Source organism: Phyllobates terribilis, unplaced genomic scaffold (genome assembly GCF_046119375.1).
Source record: "Phyllobates terribilis strain yellow unplaced genomic scaffold, ASM4611937v1 Scaffold_5__5_contigs__length_657084704, whole genome shotgun sequence".
NCBI lineage: Eukaryota > Metazoa > Chordata > Amphibia > Anura > Dendrobatidae > Phyllobates > Phyllobates terribilis.
Genome location: NW_027362765.1, coordinates 40,666,044 through 40,691,024, shown reverse-complemented (window position 1 = coordinate 40,691,024; position 24,981 = coordinate 40,666,044). Strand labels below are relative to the sequence as shown.

At 44.5% G+C, this 24,981-nt stretch overlaps 1 protein-coding gene across 1 annotated transcript in view; it reads left to right on the top strand.

The window, feature by feature from the left end:
* The window catches only part of LOC141271423 (uncharacterized), a 128,838-nt gene that overhangs the window by 98,166 nt on the left and 5,691 nt on the right, over window positions 1-24,981 (top strand). The window contains exon 8 of the mRNA XM_073681505.1: window positions 16,533-16,906. Coding sequence (XP_073537606.1) covers window positions 16,533-16,906 — 374 coding nt within the window. The remainder of the gene's footprint in view (window positions 1-16,532; window positions 16,907-24,981) is intronic.

Genomic DNA, 24,981 nt, shown 5'->3' with positions numbered 1-24,981 from the left:
CAACAAGGCATGTCTTCTCTTATCCCAGTGGTCATTGACAATATTGTTTACATCACCCAGTATAAGCATAGGAACCCCTACCCATCTACCCGATATCCCCCCCCCCCCCCGAGTATGGCGGAGGGATATATACAGACACAATGCATAATAGTCTATTGAAAATCTTACACACTACAAATACATATTGACCATCTTTGTCTATCGACACCTCTACCGATACAAACGGTGTGGTTGAGTGTACCAGTATTGACACCCCTCTAGCGTAGGCTGAGAATGTCTAGTGATACGCCTTCATCACCCATCTCTTCTGTAGCAATGCTATTTTTTCACTAACCAGGTGTGTTTCCTGAAGGCATATCACCGAGGGCCTCTGTTGCATAATATATTGCAGTATTGCTGTTGATCTCGTGTTGTTAGATAGGCCTCTAACATTCCAGCTCAAAATTTTAACTCTTCCTCCCATCATAGTCAGTGATATCAGTATTTCTTCTCCACCCCCCCATTGGTCTCCATCCCCCCCAGTACCCTCCCTTCTCTAACACCTACCGCCCCCCGATTCCCCATTTTAAAAACTCAACTTAAACTACCCCTCGAACTTCCCCAACCCTTTCCCCACAGGAAATTTATTAGCCTTTTGTTTTAATACCTATACCACACTCTCTATACGAGAAAGGAGAACACCTTTCCACAACCTACCAATTATTAGGGACTGAGATTTCGGACACTTTACTACTCTTCTAGTTAACTCTCCCCCCCTTCGTCTCTCCCGCCCACCGATGACAGAATAAAATGCCTGTTGTGCCGCCGAACACAACCATTATAAACATTTTTGTCCCGCAGTACCAAAGGACAATTATCCTATAACCATTTAAATTTTACAATCTTAATAACAATTAACCCTCGAACAACCAGAGCCTTCTTCAATGGCCCCATCAGTTCTGATATGTTTGCCATTCTGATCCAGCCAAATTGTCGCCTCCTCAGGGGTCTGAAAAAATTGTACCCCTCCCAGAGCCACCACCCTTAATTTGGCCGGATATAACATTGAGTAAGCCAAACCCAGTCCCCGTAGTCTCCTCTTGACCTCTGCGAATTTCATTCTGACCTTTTGAACTGCAGCGGAATAGTCCGGGTGTATAGATATCCGGTTGCCATCAATAGTTAAGTCTACCATGTCTCTGGCCCTTCTAAGTAGGAGATTGCGGTCCCGGTAGTTTAGGATTTTTGCCAGGATACATCTCGGGGCCGACCCTGGGTTTAAGGGTCTTGATGGTACTCGATGAGCCCTCTCCACTGCGAACAATTTTGTAAGGCTGTCTCATCCCACTTTGGTTTTCAGCCATGATTTGATATAATCTGTGGGGTTGTTTCCTTCTACTTTTTCAGGCACTCCATTTATTCTTAGATTGTTCCTACGGAAACGGTTTTCAAGATCGTGTGTTTTAAATTCCAGCTCCGAAATGCGCTGGACATATTTTTTCTCCCTTTTTAACAGTTCAGCAATTTGATCTTCAGCACTGTCTATACGCTCCTCCACTGCCTCAATCCTCTCAGCTTTCTGCATGGAAGTACGGAATTTAGCCATTTCACCCTTTAACCCATCAACCTGCAGGGTCAGGGCTGTGAGTGCAGATTTGCAAAATGTCACTAATGAGAATACATCCTTCAGTGTTGGTTCATTCACAGCTGCTTCACATGAGTCTACAGGCTGTTCACTGTGTGCAGGGGCTTGTGAGGTAGCTGAAGTGGGGGATGAGTCACACTTATCCTGCGAATTATCAGCATGCATGGGGATCTGCTGAGTAATGGGGCTGTACTGTGCCTGGGACTGCTCTCTGTTCAACTCCCCTGTGTCCTCTACACCTCCAGCCTCCTCACCTCCAGCTCCCTGCTGCTGGCAAACTTCTGCAGCCTGGAGATCACCTCCATCTTCCTCCTGTATGCAGCACTTGCCTTGGCTGCCTCCTCCTCTGCTGATCCAGCTTCATCTTGGGTCCTGGTACTCCCCTCTGTCCCCAGCTCTTTCGGCCTCCTGCAAGTCATCTGGATCTCGAATGTAGCCTCCGGCAGGTTCCTCAGGCTCACCGCAATCTTGGGAACCAGAGCAGCTACCTCAGGCATTTGACGGCGCCTCCGTTCAGCCCTGTATTCGGTATGTGCAGCGGGAGAGCTCCAGCACACGTCCTCTCACATGCCCTGCTAGGACACTGTCCCATGAGATCTCCTCTATGATGTGTAGACGTCTGTGAAGGTCTTGTGCTCAGTCTTATCCACCAGTATTATATGTTTTATACTTGTGTAATGAGAACGGTGGAGATGGCAGGATTAGAGCTGATCATAGATGTGACTTCTCCATCTGTCTGTGACTTTTACAATATTTATTTCAGGGTGAAGAGTTGACCCATATTAATACTACAGAGACATATGTGAGGGGTGATGAGCGGTGTAAAGAGGAGATTCCTAGAGATAACTGCCCAGGTGAGTAGTAACCACTAAATGTGTCTGAGAGTGAGGAAATATGAAAAAATCATGTTAACAAGTAAAGCTCATTTGCAAAGAGAACGTGTGGAGTGGATTTTATAGGGTTGATGGTGTGTAGATGAGAGACTGGGAATATTTTGATGTTTTTTTTCTCCTTTTGGGTAGAATAAATTTGTGTATTTGAGATGAGTGGATCAATCTGTGGAGGATTGAACTTGAGACAAATTTATTAATATCCGCTGTTTCACGCGGTTTTAAACCGGAGTCGATTCTCAAGGATCATGAGAAAATGTTACCAAAAAAAATTATCTGCACCATTTCACACATGCTACACACTCAGTGAGCGCTCTAATGTCGTCATGCGCAGCAGCGTGTTCTTCCCCATAATGCCCTGCAGCAATACAATCATATGGTGTAGCACAGCCAATCAGGAAGACTGTCACAGGCAGAGTAAAAGATAGGGGCTGGACAAGAAATGCGATCTTATGGATGTACTGTGTAGGGATAGGAGCTCAGAGCACACAGGATAGGGATAGATAAAGGCCTAATGTGATTGTGGTTTACTACTTCAGTGCTGATTTACAGGACTAAAAATGGGAGTGATAGTCTGTGAATAGAAATCTAAGATTCAAGTTATATTCAGTGACCTGTTGTCTCATCATCATCATCATCACTCAGTGTGTGACTGTGAATTATGTGATATACATGTGACATGCAGAAGTAGTGCTGTTGCTTCCAAAGCATCTAGCAATTGTTACAAATAACATAAGCACAGGAGACAGGAAGTGTTGTGCTTCAGAAGCAACCAGCAACTAGAAGAGTTAACACAGTCACAGGAGATAGGGAGTGTTTTAGCAGAGCCCCAGGGGGATTGTGGGGAACTTGTTGTTGTAGTCTGGCTGAAGCCAAAGAGAAAGGTGGTGTGTTATCTGGATCTGACAGAAGGCAACTGGACAGGATTCAGATCATGAGAGAAACTAAACACAGGTCAGATAAACTCCCTAAACTAACAGTGCAGAGTATTATCGGGCAGGAAGATAAGGACTGGAAGGAATTGTCACAGGGATCATCTCCCTCATCAAACCCTCCCCCCTCCATCTCCATGCAGGATAAAGAATGCTGTGTACTAGTGTGTCATTGTGAAGGAAAAGCCTGTGGTTGTGTATGCATAGAAGTGTGCTGCTAAGAGATCTAATCTATTCTGAATTATGCTACTGAAGAGACTGTGAAGCTATGTGCCCACGTAGCAGATTTGATGCAGAGCATTTTTGCCTCTCTCTGGCAGAAAAAAACGCATGCAGATTTACATGCGTTTTTTCTGCCAGAGAGAAGTGTTTTTTCAGCGTTTTTACATGCGTTTTCGCATGGGTTTTTTCAAGCAGTTTTCCAAGTGATTTTGAGCATCACTTGGAAAAGTGCTTGACAAGTTGGTCACACAATATAAATCCATGCAACCGGCATAGATTTATATAGTGTGAACAACTGATGCTTTAAATGCAGCATCTATAGTAAAAAAAAAAAGACAATTAAAACGAAAAAAAAAACAAAAAAAAAACTGTATACTCACCTCTCCGGTCTCTTCCAGTCTCCTACCGGTGGCGATCCTCTCTCTTCGTCGCCCCGCAGTGTACTGTCAGGACCTGCGGTGACGTCATTTAGTCAGCTGATGGTCACGCGACCATCACCTGACCGCCGACGTCAGCGGTCGCGTGACCATCAGGTGACTAAATGACATCACCGCAGGTCCTGACAGTATACCGCGGGACGCCAAGGAGAGAGGACATGGCCGGGAGCAGACCGGGGGCCGCCGGAGAGGTGAATATACAGGTTTTGTTTACTTTTAACTTTTTTATTTCTTTTTTTCACCGCGTGGTAGCCGGGATGAAGAGGAGTTGTAGTCTTCTCTTCATCCCGGGTACCACACGCACCGCAATTACGCTGCAAATTCGCGGCCACTGAACTTAATTGAAACGCAGCAAATCCACTTATACCTGCAGGTTTGCTGCGTTTCAATGTTCCTCAATGGCCACGAATTTGCAGCGTAATCGTGGTAGAAATGGTCATGCTGTGTTTTGCAACGCAATGCGAATTCGGCGCGCTAATTAGTGCATCATGTGCACAGCACATCCGAATTCACATTGCTTTGCATGGCAGATAGTTTTACAAGCGTTTTCGCAGCCGTAAAAAGGCTACAGAAACGCTACGTGGGCACTTAACCTAATACTGTGCCTTGTGAAGAAACTACTGTATCGTTACTGGAGCCAGTTGCTCAAGAAACTCAGACTGTACTGTAATGAAGATTGTTGCTGTATTATCCCTGAATTGCACTGGCCGTGCTTCATTTTACAATACATATATACAGTGAAGGAAATAATTATTTGACGCCTTGCTGTTTTTGTAAGTTTGCCCACTGACAAAGACATGAACAGTTTATAATTTTAAGGGTAGGTTAATTTTAACATTGAGAGATAGAATATCCAAAAAAAAATCAAGAAAATCACATTGTATAAATTTATTTGTATATGTATATATGTAGCACTGAAATTGTTATCTCCAGTAATATAAACATATAAAAAATGTTCCAGCACACAAAGTGATGAGAGGGGTTAATCAGCCAGGTTTAGTGCTAGGGTGATTAAATACCTGTAGAGAGGGAGGAGGTCAGAGGATAAATTCTCAGCCTTGTAGAACATTTAGTGTGGGGTGGGTCTGGAGGAACAAGCTCTGGAGCTGTTTTGTCAAGCGAAAGTAAAGTAAAACCTTATGTTGTTTGTTCCTGAAGCGGGTGGTTACCCGTAGCAACAAGGACTGTACCATACGTTATGTTTGCTTTTTCCTATTAGGCCGGGAAGGCCGTGTTTGTTTTTGCTAATGTTTCCATGATTTATGCATTTGTAAAAGTCTGATGCATTAACCCCTTTACCCCCGAGAGTGGTTTGCACGTTAATGATCAGGCCAATTTTTACAATTCTGACCACTGTCACTTTGAGGTAATAATAACTCTGGAACGCTTCAACGGATCCCCCTGATGCTGAGATTGTTTTTTTCGTGACATATTGTACTTCATGATAGTGGTAAAATTTCTTCAATATCACTTGTGTAAAAAAAGGAAATTTGGCGAACATTTTGAAAATTTCGCAATTTTCATGCCCTCAAATCAGAAGATATGTCACACAAAATAGGTAATAAATAACATTTCCCACATGTCTACTTTACATCAGCACAATTTTGGAACCAACTTTTTTTTATCTTAGGAAGTTATAAAGGTTCAGCGATTTCTCATTTTTCCAACAAAATTTACAAAACCATTTTTTATGGACCACATCACATTTCAAATTACTTTGATGGGTCTTTATGACAGAAAATACCCAAAAGTGACACCATTATGAAAACTGAACCCTCTCAAGGTGCTCAAAACCACATTCAAGAAGTTTATTAACCCTTTATGTGCATCACAGGAATTTTTGGAATGTGGAAGAAAACAATGAACATTCAACTTTTTTTCATAAAAATGTTACTTTAGACCCCAATTTTTTATTTTTGCAAAGGTAACAGGAAAAATGGACCCCAAAATTTGTTGAGCAATTTCTCCTGAGCACGCCGATACCCAATATGTGGGCGAAAACCACTGTTTGGGCGCACGGCAGGGTTCGGAAGGGAAGGAGCGCCATTTGACTATTTGAATGTAAAATTTGCTTGAATAATTGGCGGATGCCATTTTGCATTTGGAGAGCCCCTGATGTGCCTAAACAGTGGAAACCCCCCACAAGTGACACCATTTTGGAAACTAGACCCCTCAGGGAACTTATCTAGATGTGTGGTGAGCACCCAGAACCCCCCAGGTGCTTCACAGAAGTTTATAACATGGGGCCGTGAAAATAAAAAAATCTAACTTTTTCCACAAAAAAATGTTTTAGCTCCTAATTTTTTATTTTCACAATGGTAAAAGGAGAAAATGGACCCCAAAAACTGTTGTGCAATTTCTCCTGAGTACGCCAATACCCCATATGTGGGGAAAATACAGTGTTTGGGCACATGGCAGAGTTCAGAAGGGAAGGAGCACTGTGTGACTTTTTGAATGCAAAATTGGCTGGAATTGAGAGCAGATGTAGTATCGCATTTGGAGAGCCCCTGATGTGCCTAAATAGTGGAAACCCCCCACAAGTGACCGCATGTTGGAAACTAGACCCCTCAAGGATTTTATCAAGGGGTATAGTGAAGATTTTGAACTTAGAGGTACGACACAGAATTTGATAACATTAGGTCATCATATTGAATAAGTTGTCATTAGTCTTGAGCGCAAGTGCTCGCTACTTGAGTTTGCATTTCAATACTCAGGTATGCACAATGTATCGCGGGTGCTCGAACCCCTGCCCCGCATGTTTCATGGTTATTAGACACCCAAAGAAAACATACGGGGATCGCTCATGCATGGCAAGCAATCCATGCAACTTTTTTTGGTCACGAAGCATATGGGGCGGAGACTCGAGCATGTCACTCGAACACCCGCGATACTCAGTGCATACCCGAGCACCCGATTTAAACTCAAGTAGCGAGCACTTGTGCTCAACACTGGTCGCCATATCATCATCATTTTTTTTTTTTTCTTTACTTTTGAAAAAATCTCAACCCCTAACCCTAGCACAATCGTAACCCTAGAGTTTATTTTTTACTCCTTTCCTCATGCGGTATAAGTGATTAGACGACTTTATTCTTCGGGTCAGAGCGATTACAGCGATGCCAGATTCTTATCGGATTTTTATGATTGACAGCTGTCACACACTAAAAGACGCATTTTTTGTAAAATCTAGTTTTTGCATCGCCATATTTTGAGAGCTATAATTTTTCCAGATTTTGGCAGACAGTCATGTGACGGCTCGTTTTTTGCGGGATGACTTGACGTTGTTATTGGTGCCATTTTCAGGCACGTGACATTTTTTGATCGCTTTCTATTCCGATTTTTGGGAGGCAGAATAAACAAAAACCAACAATTCAGGAATTGTTTTTTTTTTTTTTTTTTATGCCGTTCTGCGTGTGGTAAGATTGATAAGGCAGCTTTATTCTTAGGGTCAGTCCTTTTACAGCGGTACTGAATTTATATTGTTTTATGTTTTGGCGCTTTTACACAATAAAAACTATTTTATAGAAAAAAGAATTGTTTTTGCATCGCTTTATTCTGAGAGCTATAACTTTTTTTTATTTTTCGGATGATGGAGCTGTATGGCAGCTTGTTTTTTGTGGGACAAGATGACATTTTCAGCGGTACCATTCTTATTTACATTCGTCTTTTTGATCGCGTGTTATTCCATTTTTTGTTTGGCGGTATGATAAAGCATTGTTTTTTTGCTTCGTTTTTTATTTATTTTTTTACCGTGTTAACTAAAGGGGTGAACTAGTGGGACAGTTTTATAGGTCAGGTCGTTCTGGATGTGGCGATACCAAATATGTGTACTTTTATGGGTTTATTTTTTTTCATAATAAATATTATGGGTACAATATATTTTTATTTTTTGGGAATTATTTTTATACAATATTATTATTTTTTTTTTATTTATATATTTTTTAAATTTTACTTTTAAACTTTGTCCCCCTATGGGACTTTCACTTTTTGCAGCTTGATCGTCTGTATAGCATAGAGAGCAGCAGCTCCCTATGCTGTGCAGCCTGTCAGCGCTGCACAGGGAGAAGTTACTTTGGTCTCGCACTGCACATAACTATAGTAACTTTCTGCTGTCTGGTGATCCGGATATTGTCATGACGACATCGGGTCACCATGACAACATCCGGGAGCCGCCGCAGACAGCGTGGGACACCGGCAGAGGAGGTATGTATCGGCGCTTGCCTCCCCCTGCCCCGCAATGCTGCGATCGACTTCGATCGCAACATTTTGGGGGTTAATGTGCCAGCAGCGATACAGAACCGATCCCAGCACATAGCACCTGGTGTCAGCTGTGACAATCAGCTGACACCCAGCGGCGATCGCCCTGCACCGCTTGTGTGCGGACGTGATCGCAGCGCGCGTAATAGTACGTAGCTGGTCCATAAGGACTAGGGTGCTGCAACGTACTGTTACTGACTTGGTCGTAAAGCGGTTAAAATAGCGAATTAATTAAAAAGAAAAAAATAATCAAAACTCCACTTGCATTTTTTTTTGGTCACCTGTCTTCCCTAAAAAATGTAATAGAAGCATTCAAAGTATCATATGTACATAGAATCATCATCAACATCCATGATTTTGTGTTGGACAACGCCTGTCTGGGAACCAGACAAGGCTTGCTGTGCGAGGAGTTGAGGTGATCAGAGGAGGAGATTGCTGGCATAGACGATACTCGGCACAGGCGACTTATGTCAAAAATATTCTGTGGGGCCAAATCAGCTTTAATTGCGGTCAGCTTTGCAGCAGGTCATGCCATACATGTTGTAGGAGCAGGCTTTACACAGCCTGAAAGATCTTTTCGTGGTGGTGAGTCATATGTGCGGATTTCTCTTATGTAGGAGTTCTTTTGCATGTTCACAACAGACAATTCCTTGGTGCCCTGCAGGCTCTGTAAAAGGAAAAATAAGCTGTGGATGTCCCGGCTCTTATAAACTTGGAACTACGTCTCTCCATCAGCACATGAAACCATATCGACTCCTCATTTGGCAAGGTCAAGCCAACCAAAAATCCGATCAAGCCTCAAGTTGTCATCCCTCCTCCCTCATAGGATATCGACACATTCAGTAAAAATTAACATATTTTTCGATGCATTCTCTCTCATAGGTTGTGAGAATGAAAAATTTGAGATTAAAGTAACATTTTAGTTGAAAGAATGTAATTTTTCAAGTTTTCATTCCACTTTGCATTATTTCCTGTGAAGAACCTCAAGGTTTAACAATGTTCTTAAATGCAGTTTGGAATACTTCGAGAGGTGCAATTTTAAAATGTTATCACTTTTGGGGTTTTTCTGACATATAGACCTTCCCCTCCCCCATCCCCCCCAAAAAAAGTCCATATTTGTCACTGGTCATTACCAATCGTGTAGCAACTTCACAAATTGGCATTTTAGGTTGCATTAAATTACTTTTCATTGTGGTTGAATGCTATTTAAAAAAATAAAAACAATAAAAATAACTAAAACACAAAGAGGTTAAGGTTTTTCAACTGTTTGACTAGTCACATTTAACTATCGTAGGCCCCACAACAATACTGCTGGCTGTTGCAGCAAATAATTTCCATACGTGTTCTTACGTAATGAATAGTTTTCATTGAGCACTAAAATACTCGTTAGTCGAATCGAGCAGCTCGGACGGATTCGACTCAAATAACGATTATAATAAGTCAATTGGAGACTTAAAGCATTTTTCCAAAAGACCCTATCTGGAGGGCTGGGGGTGCAGGAAAATCGTTGAAATGGATGGAAACAGTGCTCAAATGGAATTGGAACAGCATGGGGAAGACGCCTGGAGGTATCTCTGACTCCCAGGTTGCTGCTGAGAAAAATGTTGTCAGAGTATTATGCCAGTTTTAGGATATGTTCCCATGATCAATGTTTGCTCAGGCTGCCACGCAGCTGAATTTCCGCATGAATCCCACAACTCAGCTCACTTGTGTATTTGCTGCATGCGTTTTTGTCTTTTTTTTTGTATGTTATTAGATGTGCAGATAGATCGATGGCTAGATAATTAATGCCGTGCGTGTGTAGCTTACTGTACATGAATTAACCTAATAAATGAGAAAAACAGTGTGGAGTTCCCCTATTGTTGATAACCTTGTAGCCAAGGTAAAGCAGACAGCTAGGAGCTAATATTATTAGGTTGGGAAGCTCAATGGTTATTAGGCTCTTCCCAGCCTAAAAATTCAAGCCCACAGCTGCCTCAGAAGTGTCGTATCACCTTAGATGCACCAATTCTGGAACTTTGCCAGATTCTTTATGATTGCCTTGGTGCGGTGGTAATCAGGGTCATGTTGTTGAGGTTGATGATGGCTTTGTCAAAAATCATAGCTGGCATAAAGCCCTGGGATTAGTAATGTCTATCAGACATCCCCATTACTAACCTGGTAATAAAAAAAATAAAAATGCACACACAGAAAAAAAAACACTTTTATTTGAATAAAAACTCCCCCACACTATCCCTTGTTCACCAATTTATTGAAAAAAAAATCCCATGCAGTTCCGAAGAAATCCAATGAATTTGAAGTAGTCCAGAAAATACCTGAAAGACGTAAAAAGACAGAAAAAAAGACAATACACACTCCCTCATTCACCAATTTGTTACCCAAAATGTTGCCACCCAGGTCCAATGTAGTGCATTTTCCTCGAATCTGTCTCCGGTGTCTGTGAATAGCAGTAAAGTGCCCGCTACTCACAGGCGCCAGGTAGTGACTACAATGCTTATAATCGTCGCGGGGTCTCTGATGAGCGTCGTAGTCACTTACCGCCTGTGAATAGCTCCACCACCAGCTATCCCTACACTGAATGCAGGTAACATCGGTTTTACTAAAGAAAGGACAGTGTGTAGCCAAGAAAATAACTTTTGTTTTAATGGTGCAACATCGGTATACAAGTACGGCGATTAAACACGGCATATGTGCCTGCTCTAATCTAAGCTCTCCCTCCTATAACGCCTCTCTCTGAAATGCTTCCAGAGGACAGATAAGAGAGGATATATAAGACCCGATGACGCGATGCGGCCGGCCAATCACTGTAATGCCAGTAGCCAACATGGCTATGGCATTACCGTGTGTGACAGGCAATCCCCGCATGTTTATTAGCTTTCTAACAGCCGAGAAACATGGATGGCGGGGACTCTAGTATTCCGCTCGAGCACCGGAGATACTCTATCGAGAAACGAGAGTACCCGATCACCCTCTTAATTTGGGGTTGAGCTTCTTTTTTTTTTTTTTTTCAAGGGTGTGAGAATTTAACAAACTTAATCCATTTTTGCTTTTAACGTTTTGAAACAAAATAGATGTTATACTTTTGTCTGAAATGCATGCTAAACATGGTATGGGTGACAGACGCAGCAGCGTAATAAAAAAACCCCTTAATATCACAGATAAGAATGTGGGTGCTACTAGCAATGACATGCCCCCTGGGGCCGTGGGGTACTCGGTAGCCGGGCCGGTCCTATATCGGGGTAGTCACGGTGGCAGTGACCCGGTCCGTGGCCCCAGGCGGTCAAATAAATTAAAGAAAAGGGGAATAAAGTTTTTGGGGAATAAAGTACGTGACCCCATCCGTGATATGCTGCTATATGGAGCCGCCGCTGCGTTGCAGATCCACTGGAGCTGATGGTGATGCAGCAGAGTTGGTTCAACTCTCCACGGGCAGAGCTAAGCTCCAGGGCAGCGTAGAAGATTTGTAGAAGTAGATGTTGGTGCGATGCAGGGCTGGTGACGCAGTAATTAGCCAAGGACACAGTGGGTTGCAGTCTTCAGGCTTTACTCACAGTTTTTAAGTTCTCTGAGTTACAATTACCGGTGTGTAACCGCCCACGTTGTCCTGTGTCCTCCGGGGGAGTGATCCAGCAAACTCTCAGGTATCTCAGGAGCGCTTGAACAGGACCCCTTTCTATGTACCTCTCCATGTCGTCTCACTGCGCTGGCTCTCGCCCTCCTGCCCTGCGCCTCACACCCAGTGTCCCAAGCCAGTGGCCGCGGGCCTTGTCAGGCGACTTTCCAGACTGTCCCCTTGGTCCTATATAGCCACCTTTTCGACGATTGAGTGTGGAGTGTGGTTACAGCACATGAAATGCTGCAACCTCCGGTTTGCTAGTTGAGCCCTAAAGTACTCCACTAGGCTGGGGCTGGTCCCCTAATGCGGCCTAATCCCTCCATGTCAGCGTGAATTTGGGCGCACGGGTGGCCTCTGCACTCGCCGTGCCCCTGGGATCCCTTCTCTCTCTGGAGCCCTCCTCCTTGCTCCTATCTTCTCACCTCACTCTCTCAATTGAGCTCCTGCTCCAAGGACTGGAGCCAGGAAAATGGACCCTGCTCCCCTGAGCAGAACTCTCCATAGAATTCCTCTCAACTCCTTCTAGCTCTTTCCAGCCTTCTTTATATACTGCTCTTTCAGTGCTACCCTGAACTTCTTCCTCCACCCACACCCACTACATGGTTCCCTCTCTTTTGGTTCCCCCCCCCCCCCTTCCAGCCAGGGACAGGGCTCAGCAGTGACCAAGTGCATCTTGCCTCGCCTTCTGGTCTGGAGTGGTGTAGTGTTGGATGCAGGTTTGTGGGTCCCGGGTAGTGCTCCCTCCTTACCTGAGAGTGGGGTACCACACTTCTGGCTGAGATGCAGTACCTCTGTGGCAACTGGACCCGAAGGGGCGCCACAGCAACAGCTGTAATACCACCATTAGAGCAAGCAGTAGTAGTACCAAACTCAAGTCTCACATTTGGCAGCCTTTTCAAATTCTGGCAATCGCATTAGCGAGGAGGAAGCGGAGGGCATAATAGAGTGATATGTACCATCTCAATCACAGCAGGATGATGAAGCCTCTGACAGCTGGAGTCAGTGTTCTGTTCTGTCCACCGCCGCCGCCGCGACAGCACAGCATTTAATCTTAATTATACAGACATCTAAATTCAGTAGGCCAGAAAAAATACACTATTATCTTTAACATTTTTTTGGGTTGGTCAGAAAGGCCAGACTTTTATTTGTATAAGACTGAATGTTGACCCTACTTGTAGGTTGAGTTGATATTTGTTAATTGATGAATGGCTGATGTTTACATCTTATATCAGCTCCTATATGTTTATTATCTGTTTGGTGGTTCAATAAAGTATTGCTACACTGTTTTACTCTCACCCTGTGTTGTCTGAGTAGTATTATGCCCAAGGGAGTCCCCCCGTGTCTCCACATTTTGGTGACAACAGTGGGATACTACTCAGCTCGGCAGATCCGGGGAAGCTGCAGGGGACTGGTGTTCGCCGACACCATCCAAGGGCTCCACAACCAGGGAGGCATATAGACAGACCCTGCAGAACATAGGTGAAGCATGCACAGCAGGTTTCGGATGCCACTATGTCCAACCCCAGTAGCTCTGCCTTGGGAAGAGGACAAGAGTGGATGTATAACCACAGCAAGAAACGGCAACTACAGGAGCTGTCCCAAATTCGACGGATTGAATACGGGATGCGTAGGTTGCCATGTGTGGACGTAATCGATACGAGTCGGTTTGGTGGATTTGTCACATCAAAGTAGACCAGGTTATCTGCCACAAGTGTGAAAAACCTAATATTTGTCAAAATGAATCCAGTCTGGATCTTTGCACTGGTGCATGCTCTGTTGTCTGATACCAATGATTAAATCTGCCATCTGTCTGCCTTACTGCCATCTACACTGTTCTGCCAGTGTATATGGACCTCACTCTGATGGGCATCTACTCTCTGTCCATCATGTCTTCCATACTCTAGTACTGCTACTGCTGTTGCTGGCCCTAAACTTCCAAGCAACTTCAAACCTCCTGGCTGCCTGCTGTGTTTCACAGTGCTAGACTTTGCTGCTGCTACCAGGGATGCCATTGCTTGCCGAAGGGTATGTGCCCACGATGCAGATTTGAAGTAGAAATTTCCTGAGCATTTCTGCATCTCCTTGGAAAAAAAAAACGCATGCGGATTTTACATGCGATTTTTCAAGTGTTTTTACATGCGTTTATGCAACTGGCATGGATTTATATTGTGTGACCAACTTATGAGGAGATTTCTGCTTCAAATGGTGCATCTAGTGTAAATAAAAAGAATTAAGAAGTAAAAGGGAAAATAAAAAGCGGTCAGCTGATGGTCGCGTGACCATCAGCTGATTAAATGACGTCACCGCAGGTCCTGCTAGTACACCGCGGGCCGCCGAGGAAAGAGGATCGCCGCCGGGAGGAGAGCGGGGGCCGTCGGAGAGGTGAGAATAAGGTTTTTGTTTTTTTTTTCTTTTTACTTTTATAATTTTTTTTAACTTGCAGGTACGATGGTACCCGGGTCAGATGAGAATCTCCCCTTCTCCTAACCCGGGTACCATCCGCGCATTGAACCGCATAATATCCGCAAGTGTGTATACATGTGGATGTTATGCGGTTCAATGCAAGTCAATGGGCGTGATTTTGCCGCGAAATCAAGCCAAAAATGGTTGTGCTGCGGATTTTTTCGCAATGATAATCCACAGCAGAAATTTCCGCAACATGTGCACAGCACATGCGGATTATCATTGGGAAACATGGCAGACATCTTAACAAGCGATTTTAATGCGTTTCCGTGGTGGAAATGCTTTAAAGCTGCATCGTAGGCACACAGCCTTACACTGCAAGCATTTCCACCATCTTAACTCTTTACTGTGCTGCTCCTGTCACAGCCACTGCACAGCTATGCCAGCCACATGCCTCCTTGTTGCGTACTGTGTATTATAGTACTAGATAGTACTAATGATTCTGTGAAATATACTCACATGTTTTTATACCCTCATGAAACAACCCTGAAAATAGGGCTAGTTTTTTGTAAAGATGACAACAAGCCATGGCTTGTTCACGTTCAAAACAGAGCAACTGTTTTGTCTCCAGAAAATAAGGGGATAATTTTTAGACAGCTGAAGACTTTTTAATTGTCTAATTATTTGGTGATTGGTAAATCAATTGCAAACCCTAAAAAGGGATATTTTTATTTTACTTCAAGTGGAAAAGCCATTACTTCTTCACGTTAAAAACAGTACAGTATACCTGTTTTCTCTCCCAAATTAAAGGAATTGTGTCTGGAATGCTTATGAAAAAGCTATTGCTTCTTCATTTACCAAAGTTTGAACTCTTTTATAATATCCAAACAGGAATAATTGGTGCACCTAACTGTGTGAAAAATACACTTTTGTTTGCACCATCTGTCTATAAATAACAGCATCTGCCCTAAAAAAATGATAATTTTTAGACTGTTATACCATTTGGGTAGCCTGAAAATTTTGATACTGTAGTGTCTTGTTAAGTATGCTCTTGGTTACCTCTGTACCCAACTGTTACCCTCTAGCCAGATAGAATGACGTCATTTTGACATTAAAAAGGCTGTTCTTTCATTACAGTCCTCAAAAGTGTTCGATTGAATCCAAGGTAAACTCAGTGCTCTAGGTAACTAAAGGCTTTTTATTTATGCAATTCATGCTGATTTATTCCCAGTAAGTCAATTTTGGGGGGAAATTCAGCAAAGCTGGCGAATTTGAGTTTCAAAAGATCCACTCATCTCTAGATGTTACAGAGTGAGTAATGCAAATATGCCATTTTAGTGCCCATATTGTGCTTCTGGAGGCACACACATCGTAAATAATGTGGATTCTACAGAAATGCTAAACATGTGGTTGTTAACTTTAGTTTGGGCACACTGCAAGGCTCAAAAACTAGGGGACATTGCTTTGGGAGTGCAGATTTTGCTGGATTGGTTGTTTCTCTTCGAGTCTTTGAGCTACTACTGATGTGAAAACTTTCTAGATTTCCTTTGACAGAAAATAGACCTGAGTTGGGGCTTCTTTTTTTTTGTGGATGAATAGATATTTTTGCTAGATAACTTTAAAATTTGTATGAACATTTATTATAGAGATTTTGTAAAAATATAATTTTTGTGGTTATTTATTAAAAAACAACTGGCTTTACTCTTGGCAGATGACAGTGACAAGAGATCAGAGGGACAACTGACATCTTCCATTTTTAAATCAGATGACCTTGAGATCACACAAGATACACCTGAAATGAATGCGATTACTCCAGATATTCCATCATCCCTTCACAGCAAAGATCTATCATCTGATCCTGGTAAACGGGTCCAAACTTCTGATTTATCACAGACTATTAAGAAAAATAAATGTCACAAAAGGGGAGTTAAAAATCTAAGTGATCTTAAAGCAAATAAACAATTCATTTAAAGCATCTTTTGTTACGTATTCAAAAAATCACGCCGAAGAGCAACATTTTTCTTGTTCAGAGTCCAGCAAATACTTTAACCATGAATCAGATCTTGTGAAACATGAGAGAATTCACACAGGAGAGAAGACGTATTCATGTTCAGAATGTGGGAAATGTTGTGCTGATAAATCAAAACTTATTAGACATCAGAGAATTCACACAGGTGAGAAACCATTTTTATGTTCAGAATGTGGAAAATGCTTTGGAGAGAAATCAAACCTTCTTGTACATCAGAGAACTCACACAGGGGAGAAACCATTTTCATGTTCAGAATGTGGGAAATGTTATGCAGAGAAATCAAATCTTCTTGCACATCAAAGAACTCACACAGGAGAGAAACCATTTTCATGCTCTAAATGTGAGAAATGTTTTACCCAGAAATCAAATCTGGTAAGACATCAGAGGAGCCACACAGGGGAAAACCCATATTCATGTTCAGAATGTGGGAAATGTTTTAAACAGAAATCATTTTTAGTTACACATCAAAGAAGTCACATGGGGGAGAAGCCATTTTCATGTTCAGAATGTGGGAACTGTTTTAATCAGAAATCAAATCTGGTAAGACATCAGAGGAGCCACACAGGGGAGAAACCATATTCATGTTAAGAATGTGAGAAATGTTTTACCCATAAATAGCACCTTCTTAAACCTCAAAAATCTCACATGGAGATATAAATATAAATGGCAATGCATGGAACTTGTGAACCATGAAACAGATTTCCTTCTTGAAGCCTTTGGGAGAATGGAGCGTCTTCAACCTCTGCTGATTACCTCTTCAGACAAGGTTATTGAACACATTTTCTGTGATTTTTAAATACATTTTTCTTTTATCCAAATTGTGCCATTTGAGATCACATATAAAATGATGGGAAGAAAAATAATTTTTTAATCAGATCTTTTTAGTCTCCCCTCCCTCCTCCCAATCCCGAATGCTGGGGTAAGATTATCTATACCGAGACCCCCTGTACCAAAATATTAGAGCTACAGAAACATCACATATTTTATACAGAAGAATAGCGCTCTCTCCACAGTTCTGTGGACCAGGACATAGAGATCAGACAAGGTCCTCATATTTAGGCAGTTTCTATTTTACGCAAACACTCTTTTTATATGAACAAGATCAGTGAGTCTCATTATACTGAGTAGAGAAGCTCCAGGGACAAAGACCCTGTCTCGTACTAATGTGAGGGTCGTGATGACATTCCACTCGTCCTCCAGTCACTCCAAATTAAGGCTATGAGCATGAGCATGGGTCAACCATTCAAAGAATGAGTCAGACAACAAGCTGGTTCAAGCTCAGAGCATGCTCAGAAGGCTACTACAGACAACGTTCTCAGCAATGTTCTGAATTTATTTTTTACATGCACAAATCTAAATACACTACATAATGGGAGGGGAAAGAGGTTGTCCGGAGCGGGGTAAGCCATGAAAGTCCAGTGTCTAGCCACTCCTGATTGGTCCACATCTCCTTATCTCAGTCTCTGGGCAGATATTGCAGCCGTCAGCTTATAATCTTGTTTCGTTTCTCTGAAATAAGTCTTGGCAACACTGGAACTGTCTTAGTTTAAGTTTCGATTTGAGTATTACGTAGCAAGGAAAGCTTATTGTTATAAGACACAAAATGGTAGTTAGTACATTAGCAAAAAAGCGTATAAAAGTTACAAAAGTATAAAAGTTACAAATAAATATATTCTCTTTTACCCCGACATTCCCCCCTAAACACTAAGCTTTCCTTTGCTTCGGGGCCTTTGAGACTGTCCATGTGTGGGGAGAGGGGAGGTGGATTTCTTCACCCAATCATCTTAGAAGCTGCCCCCTTATGGGACGCCCCCAGACAATCGAGCCCTACCCTGGATAACACATGGAGTTCTCCCAACTGTCCCTAAACTAAATCTTTCAATTGAACTTTGTTATGGGGGGTCTGGTCAGACTTGTTCAAAGGAGTGTATTTCTCCATATCTTCTCTTGATTCAGAAAGGTCCCGGAGGTTGGGACAGCATTGGTTATATTTTTCCTGTATAAGGGGACTATGCAGCACAGGACTACCAGGCCCAATACTAGTAGACCTCCCATTACTAGACAAACTTGTTGGAGGAATCCCTTGAGCCCTCCCAACCAACCTGAGAAGAAGGAGGTATCTACCCCTGTGTGGTAGCTGTCCACCCTGGGACAGACAGTAAGCATATGGAAAGGATATAGAAGAAGGTAGTCATCTTTTATAGGCTCGTTCTGTCTCTCTTGCAGTGGGAGGCGTGAATCCAGGTGCTCTTGCCCTCAAGCTTCAGAGCCGTCGGGGTGGTGAGAAGCACAGTGTACGGTCCCTCGAACCGCGGCTGGAGGCAGTCTTTCCGGACAAACTTCTTCACATACACTAGATCGCCTGGGATGAAATCATGTACTGCATCACCTGTAGATTCTGGGAGAGAAGCAGATACTGGAGAGCGGGTGTTAGTCAATTCTCTAGACAAGGCAATCACAAATTTTACCACTCTATCATGTGTTTCAGACAACTCTTGGGGCCTAATCTCTCCTATCTTGGGTGGGGTCCCAAACAAAATTTTATAGGGAGTCAGCCCATGTTTGGCCTGAGGAGTGTGTGTGATATGATACAATACTATGGGGAGTAGGTCGGGCCAGGGGAGGGGTCATTTTCAAGAGCTGGGTCTTGAGTGTGGAATTCATTCTCTCCACTTTGCCTGAATTGGCAGGATGGTATGGAGTGTGGAGGCCCAAATCTGTTCCCAACATGTTCCAGAGTTCTTCGTAGATATTTGCTGTGAAAGCTGGTCCTTGATCCGATTCTATGACTTGGGGAAACTCCAAATCTGCAGGCAATTTCGGTGATCAGTTTCTTGGCTGTGACTTTAGCAGTCATGTTGACAACCGGGTAGGCCTCGGGCCAGGCTGAGAACATATCCACGGCTACCAAAACGTACTCCTATTTTCCTGCTTTAGGCATTTGGATATGGTCGACTTGTATTCTCTGCCAAGGGTAGTCTGGTTTAGCCAGGTGTTGAAGAGGGACCCGTGCCGCACACGTTGGGTTGCAGGTAGCGCAGACAGAGCAGGATTTTGAGTACGCAGTCACAGTGGAAGAGATTCCGGGTGCAAAGTACAGTTTCTTGATACATGCCAAAGCTTGATTCTTTCCTCTGTGTGTAGGCCCGTGAGCCCATGCTGCCACAGCTGAGTACATGCGTCTAGGCAAGCAAGACTTCCTATCCACTTGGTAAAGAGTCGAGTTGACCTTTGAATCTTTGCAACCTGCCAGCACAGCTCCTGCCGCTTTCCATTGCTTGACTTCTTCAGTGGGGGGTCTTCCTTTGTTCCTCACACAATTTTTCTTCAGGCATCCTGACCCCCCTGGATTCCACTCGTGTCTCCGCTGGACTTGTATGGTCTTCCGCCGGCTGTTCTTTGGCTCTTGCTCTAGTGAGCGCCACAGCTACGGTTTGCAGGGTCTCCCCCATCTCTTCTTCCTTTTCCTGCCACTTTGATGACACATTCTCCTCTGCTGCAGTCTTGGCTGCTTGGTCAGCTAGGTGGTTGCCCCTGGCTTCTCTGGATTCTAGTCTTCCATGAGCCTTGACCTTGATAACAGCAACCTGAATGGATAGTTCCAGGGCCTTCATTAGGGCCTTAATCCATGAGACATGTTTCACTGGTGTACCTGCAGCTGTGATGAATCCTCTAGACTTCCACAAGAGTCCAGAATCATTGCAAATTCCATGTCCATACCTGGAATCGGTATATATATATTCGCCTTTGTTCCTGCTGCCAGGTGGCAGGCATCTGTGAGAGCCACAAGTTCAGCTTCTTGTGCAGACATGTATGGTGGTAGAGCTTCAGCCTTGAGGACTGTTAGGTCCGTTGTGACAGCATATTCCGTGTGGAACTTCCCTTGAGGGTCTGCGAAACGGAATCCATCAGTTCATAGGTGCAAGGCAGGGTCTGCGAGCGGATGTGCCACCATATTCTCTGGAGCAGAAGTCTTTTCCTGCAAAATTTTTATACAATCATGAGGTTCCACCAATGGACCTTCACCCTCTTCACCTTCCCCCCTAGAAGGTGGAAGCAAAGTGGCAGGATTGATAGTCAGACATCTGGTAAATGTTATATTGGAGGGCAACAATAGGGAACACTGCAGCCGCAGGTGTCTTTGGTTGGTTAGATGTTTCGGAGATGTTTGTTGCAGAACAGCTGAGAGATCATGGCCGGCCTGTATAACTAGATCATGTCCAAGGACGATATCAGCTGACTTGTCAAGGAGGATGTGAGCAGCGTGGACCGCCTTAAGGCACGTGGGGGCAGTTCGGGCGACAGGGTCCAGGCGGGCTGAGTAGTAGCCCAAAGGCCGATACTTATGATCATAGCGTTGTGCTAGAACTCCAGAGGCATGACCTTCCGATTGCAAGACAAAAAGGTGAAATGGCTGAGTATAGTCTGGTAAGCCCAAGGCCGGGGCAGAGACAACAGCCTGTTTAAGGCGGTCAAAACATAGTCTGTGTTGATGAGAAACACGTGGATCTTTGGCATGAAGCCAAACTGAGCCTTCATTCTTGAGACAGTCGTACAGAGGTTGCATGAGCTTTGAGGCATCAGGGATCCATTGCCTGCAGTAAGTGATAAGGCCAAGGAAAGTCTGCATAGCGGAATAGGTGGTTGGGAAAGTGATATCCATGATGGCTTGTTTTCTTTCTTCAGTCAGATGTCTAGTACCTTGTGATATACAATGTCCGAGGAAAATAACCTTGGGCAGACACCATTGGACTTTGCCTTTCGAGACTTTACAGTTAGCTGAGTGAAGAAACCAGAGAAGGGATGCTGACATCTCTGGCAAATTTTCTTCAGTGCCACAGAGTAAAAGATCATCCACATACTGTAGAAGGGTGACCTGAGGGTTTTCTTGAACCCATGGCTCCAGAATAGACTTCATAGAATGAGTGAATTGGTTAGGAGAGTTCTGGGCTCTTTGTGGAGTCCTGGTCCATGTAAACTGTGCTCCTTGAAAGGTGAAGGCAAAAAGAAACCACGAATCTTCATGTAAGAGTATACTGAAGAAGGCGTTGGCCAGATCTAACACCATAAACAAGGTGGCCGTTGGAGGCAGCTGAGACAAGAGGGTGTTTGGGTTAGGTACCACTGGAGTTTCTAAAATGGTAGCTGCATTGACGGCTCTGAGATCCTGAACCTACCGGTATCTTAGAGGCTCTCCCGGAGCGGTTTTCTTTTTTTACAGGAAAGAGGGGTGTATTGCATGGAGATACACATCTGACAAGGACTCCTGATTCCAGGAGGGAAGCGATTTGGGTACCCAAGCTTTGTTCTTGTGCAGCCTTGAGAGGGTATTGTGGCAACCGTGGGTACCTGTGTCCAGGCTTGAGGTGTACTCGGACCGGGGGAACCTGCAGGAGGCCGACGTCCTCTGGCCCACTGGACCACAGAGAGTGAGGGAACTGTGAGATATCAAGAAGAGTGTGAGGTTGTATGGTCATCATCATGAGAGGGAAGGCTTTAAGAACACAGCGGTCTTCAGTCCCTTGTTCGGAATGAGGGTCCCGCAAAAGAAGCTCCATACCATGGTTTCAGAAGGTAATTGTTGCCTTCATCCGCTCTAAGATATCGGCTCCCAACAGATTGACAGGGCAAGTTTCAGAGACCAAGAATCTTGTGAGTACTCCGGTGAACGGTCCTGCAGACACAGGGACTGTGAGTGGAGAAGAAATATGTTGGCCTTCCACCCCAACACAGGTGAGGGTATCCGGTGATAGGGATACAGAAGGAGGGAGCTGTGCAGAGGAAATGACAGATGTGGCCGCCCCAGTGTCCACCAGGAACTCCAGTGGTTGATGGTCCACCTGTAAAGTGACAGTCTCTGAGGATGTGGTCAAGGCTACCACACTCCCAACACAACATTCATCCTTCAGAATCACGAAATTGTCTTCTGTTTCTAGATGGTCCCTTGTCATCTCTTCTGTCTTGTTTTCTATATGTGGGAGGAGTATCATCACCTGTGACTTTAACCATTACCCACTTGATTCCATGTTGGTTGCCAGGGGGTGGGTAGCTTTCTTGAGCTTGATATACCATGGCAGGAGCGGTTTTCTTCTTTGGCTTAGTATCCTTTTCCATTTTTAGCATTGATTTTTGGAAAGCTTTAACGATGTCCACCGCGTCGTTGAAAGAAGAAGAACGAATCTCGGGCAGTACTCTCAGGACTTCATCTCTGAGAGCGTCTTGTAGGCCATCTACTAGGGCCTGAACCAACAGGGCGGCCTGCGTCTTGACGTGAGGACTGTATCCGAGATCCTCAAAATGCATGCTGAGTCTTGCAGCATATCTTTCCACTGATTCATCAGGGTCTTGTTGAACATCTTATACAGACCCAGCTTGATCTGACAAGCGATCCTGAGCCCAGGCTTTTAACTGTTTCATGTATTCTAGGCCGGATTCATACGTACTAAGGGATCCTGCTTTTGTGGAATTCATGGCCTTTTGAAAGCTCTCCGTTTTCGGCTAAGTGAGCCTGGCATTCTGCAGCCAGAGTAGAACCAGCAGCAAGGGAAATTTTGCGAGCCAATCCTCCAACATGGCTCATACAGGTGTTTGCAGGGTTGACTATGGCCCCCACCCGATGTGTAAGGATGTCACCATAGCCTATTGACAGAGTGACAGGGCGTCCTGATGGGTCTACTAGATTCCGGGAGCGGCAGGGGTCCCAGACTTCTGAGGGGCTGAGGGGTGGTGCTCTTTCAGCAGTTGCTTGGAGCAAGGGCCGGAGTACGGGTAATGGATATGGGGTGGAGGATGCCATAGGAGACGTATGGGGTAAAGGAGGGGGGGGCTGGAGTATCTTGAGCCCATCCCTCATCTGGCTCCGTATCGTCTTGAGTAACAGTATGTTGGCGGAGGGAGAGCAGTCTGGCCTGAAATTCTGGGGGGTTGAGGAGGATATCCCCAGGGTTGTGGGTGACTCCCATAGGAAACAGGGGAAGCGTCTCAGCATCGTGGACTGGAGCAGAGGGTGTCACATTAGTTTCAGATGGGTGCTCTGGGACTGCGGGCTTTTCCACCTGTGCTGGTGGCTGGTAATATGCACCGGACGGATCTAGTAGTGGATATAGGCCGGATTGGGGCTTTCCGGGCCTCCCACAACAAGTAAGAGGTGTAGCAAGATGGTCGTGGGAGGGAGGAGTTAGAGTGGAAGTGGGATTATTCTTGGGGGCAGGCTGGGCATCGTGCCATGGGCGGCCCGCCCAGAGTGGGTTTTGCTCTCCACACACCCGTCACGTCCACCCTTCCGGTGATTTGGCGTCGGCGCCATTATAGGGTGGTGACTGAGGGCTCAGTGTAGTGACAGGCATCAAAGGTGCAACGGCCATTCTGGGGGCACATAACAAATCACATTCTGCAGCTTTCATGTATCCGAACAAAGGCTCGGCATTCTCTGTTCCCCCCTGCACCATCTACTCTAAGATGTGCTTGAGTCTGGTGCAAAAATCCTCACCCAACTTTCCCAACTTCTGTGTAACACATTCTTTCTACACTGAAAACTAAAGCCTGCCTGTACTGGATAAGCTTATCATATTATACAAATTCCTAACATTCTTCTTGACTTCTTGCCTTCCCGTAACTCCACTAATTGGCTTAACTCCTACAGCAGCATTCCACAACTTACGAGATCTTTCAAATTTGAATATACGCAACATTTTCTTATAGAATGCAATGATCTGTCACGACTCAGATCACTGGTGCAGTCCACAGGTCGCCATTCCTCAGTGTAGAGCACACCTCAATACACTGATGAGATAGAGAGACACCTCAATCTAACTCCTTTCCTAGCCTTGAATGGCGACTTTACAGTGCGACTCACCACGGCACCCTGACTACAGGTCACCACCCGTCAGTGTAGAGACACCTCAATACACTGATGAGATAGAGAGACACCTCAATCTATCTCCTTTCCTACCATGGCACCACCCGACAGTGTAGAGACACCTCAATACACTGATGAGATAGAGAGACACCTCAATCTATCTCCTTTCCTACCACAGCACCACCCGACAGTGTAGAGACACCTCAATACACTGTTTCCTAACCTTGACTTTACAGCAGTCTCTGTGTTAGACGAAGAGCACTCCTCAATTCATCACAGATTCTTTCTCCCTTACACTACAATTCAGGAATGCTTTGAAACCTCGACTATCAGTCACGGGAGGCAGCTATCTAAGAAAAGTACAGTGACCGGGGGAGGAGGAGGTGGTGTTCACACGAGCACGCGCAGGCATGCGACGTCACTCGTTTTAACACTTGCTGGTTCAGGACGTGGTGCGGGACGCCCAAGGTCTCACCACTCGACCGGTCACCCACCCAGATCCAACCTGACAACCCCACAGAAACCGCTGCGGCTGACACACAGGCAAGTGAGACATATAAAATACATCTCAACTTACCGTGTTCGATGGAGGTTGATCAGGCCTCAAATTCAGCCACCGCGGTCACCACCAGGGAAACCAGCGATATGGGTCCGGGAGGGCGGCGTACCGCTAGCCACGCCGCACGTTGGGCGCCATTTGTGAGGGTCGTGATGAC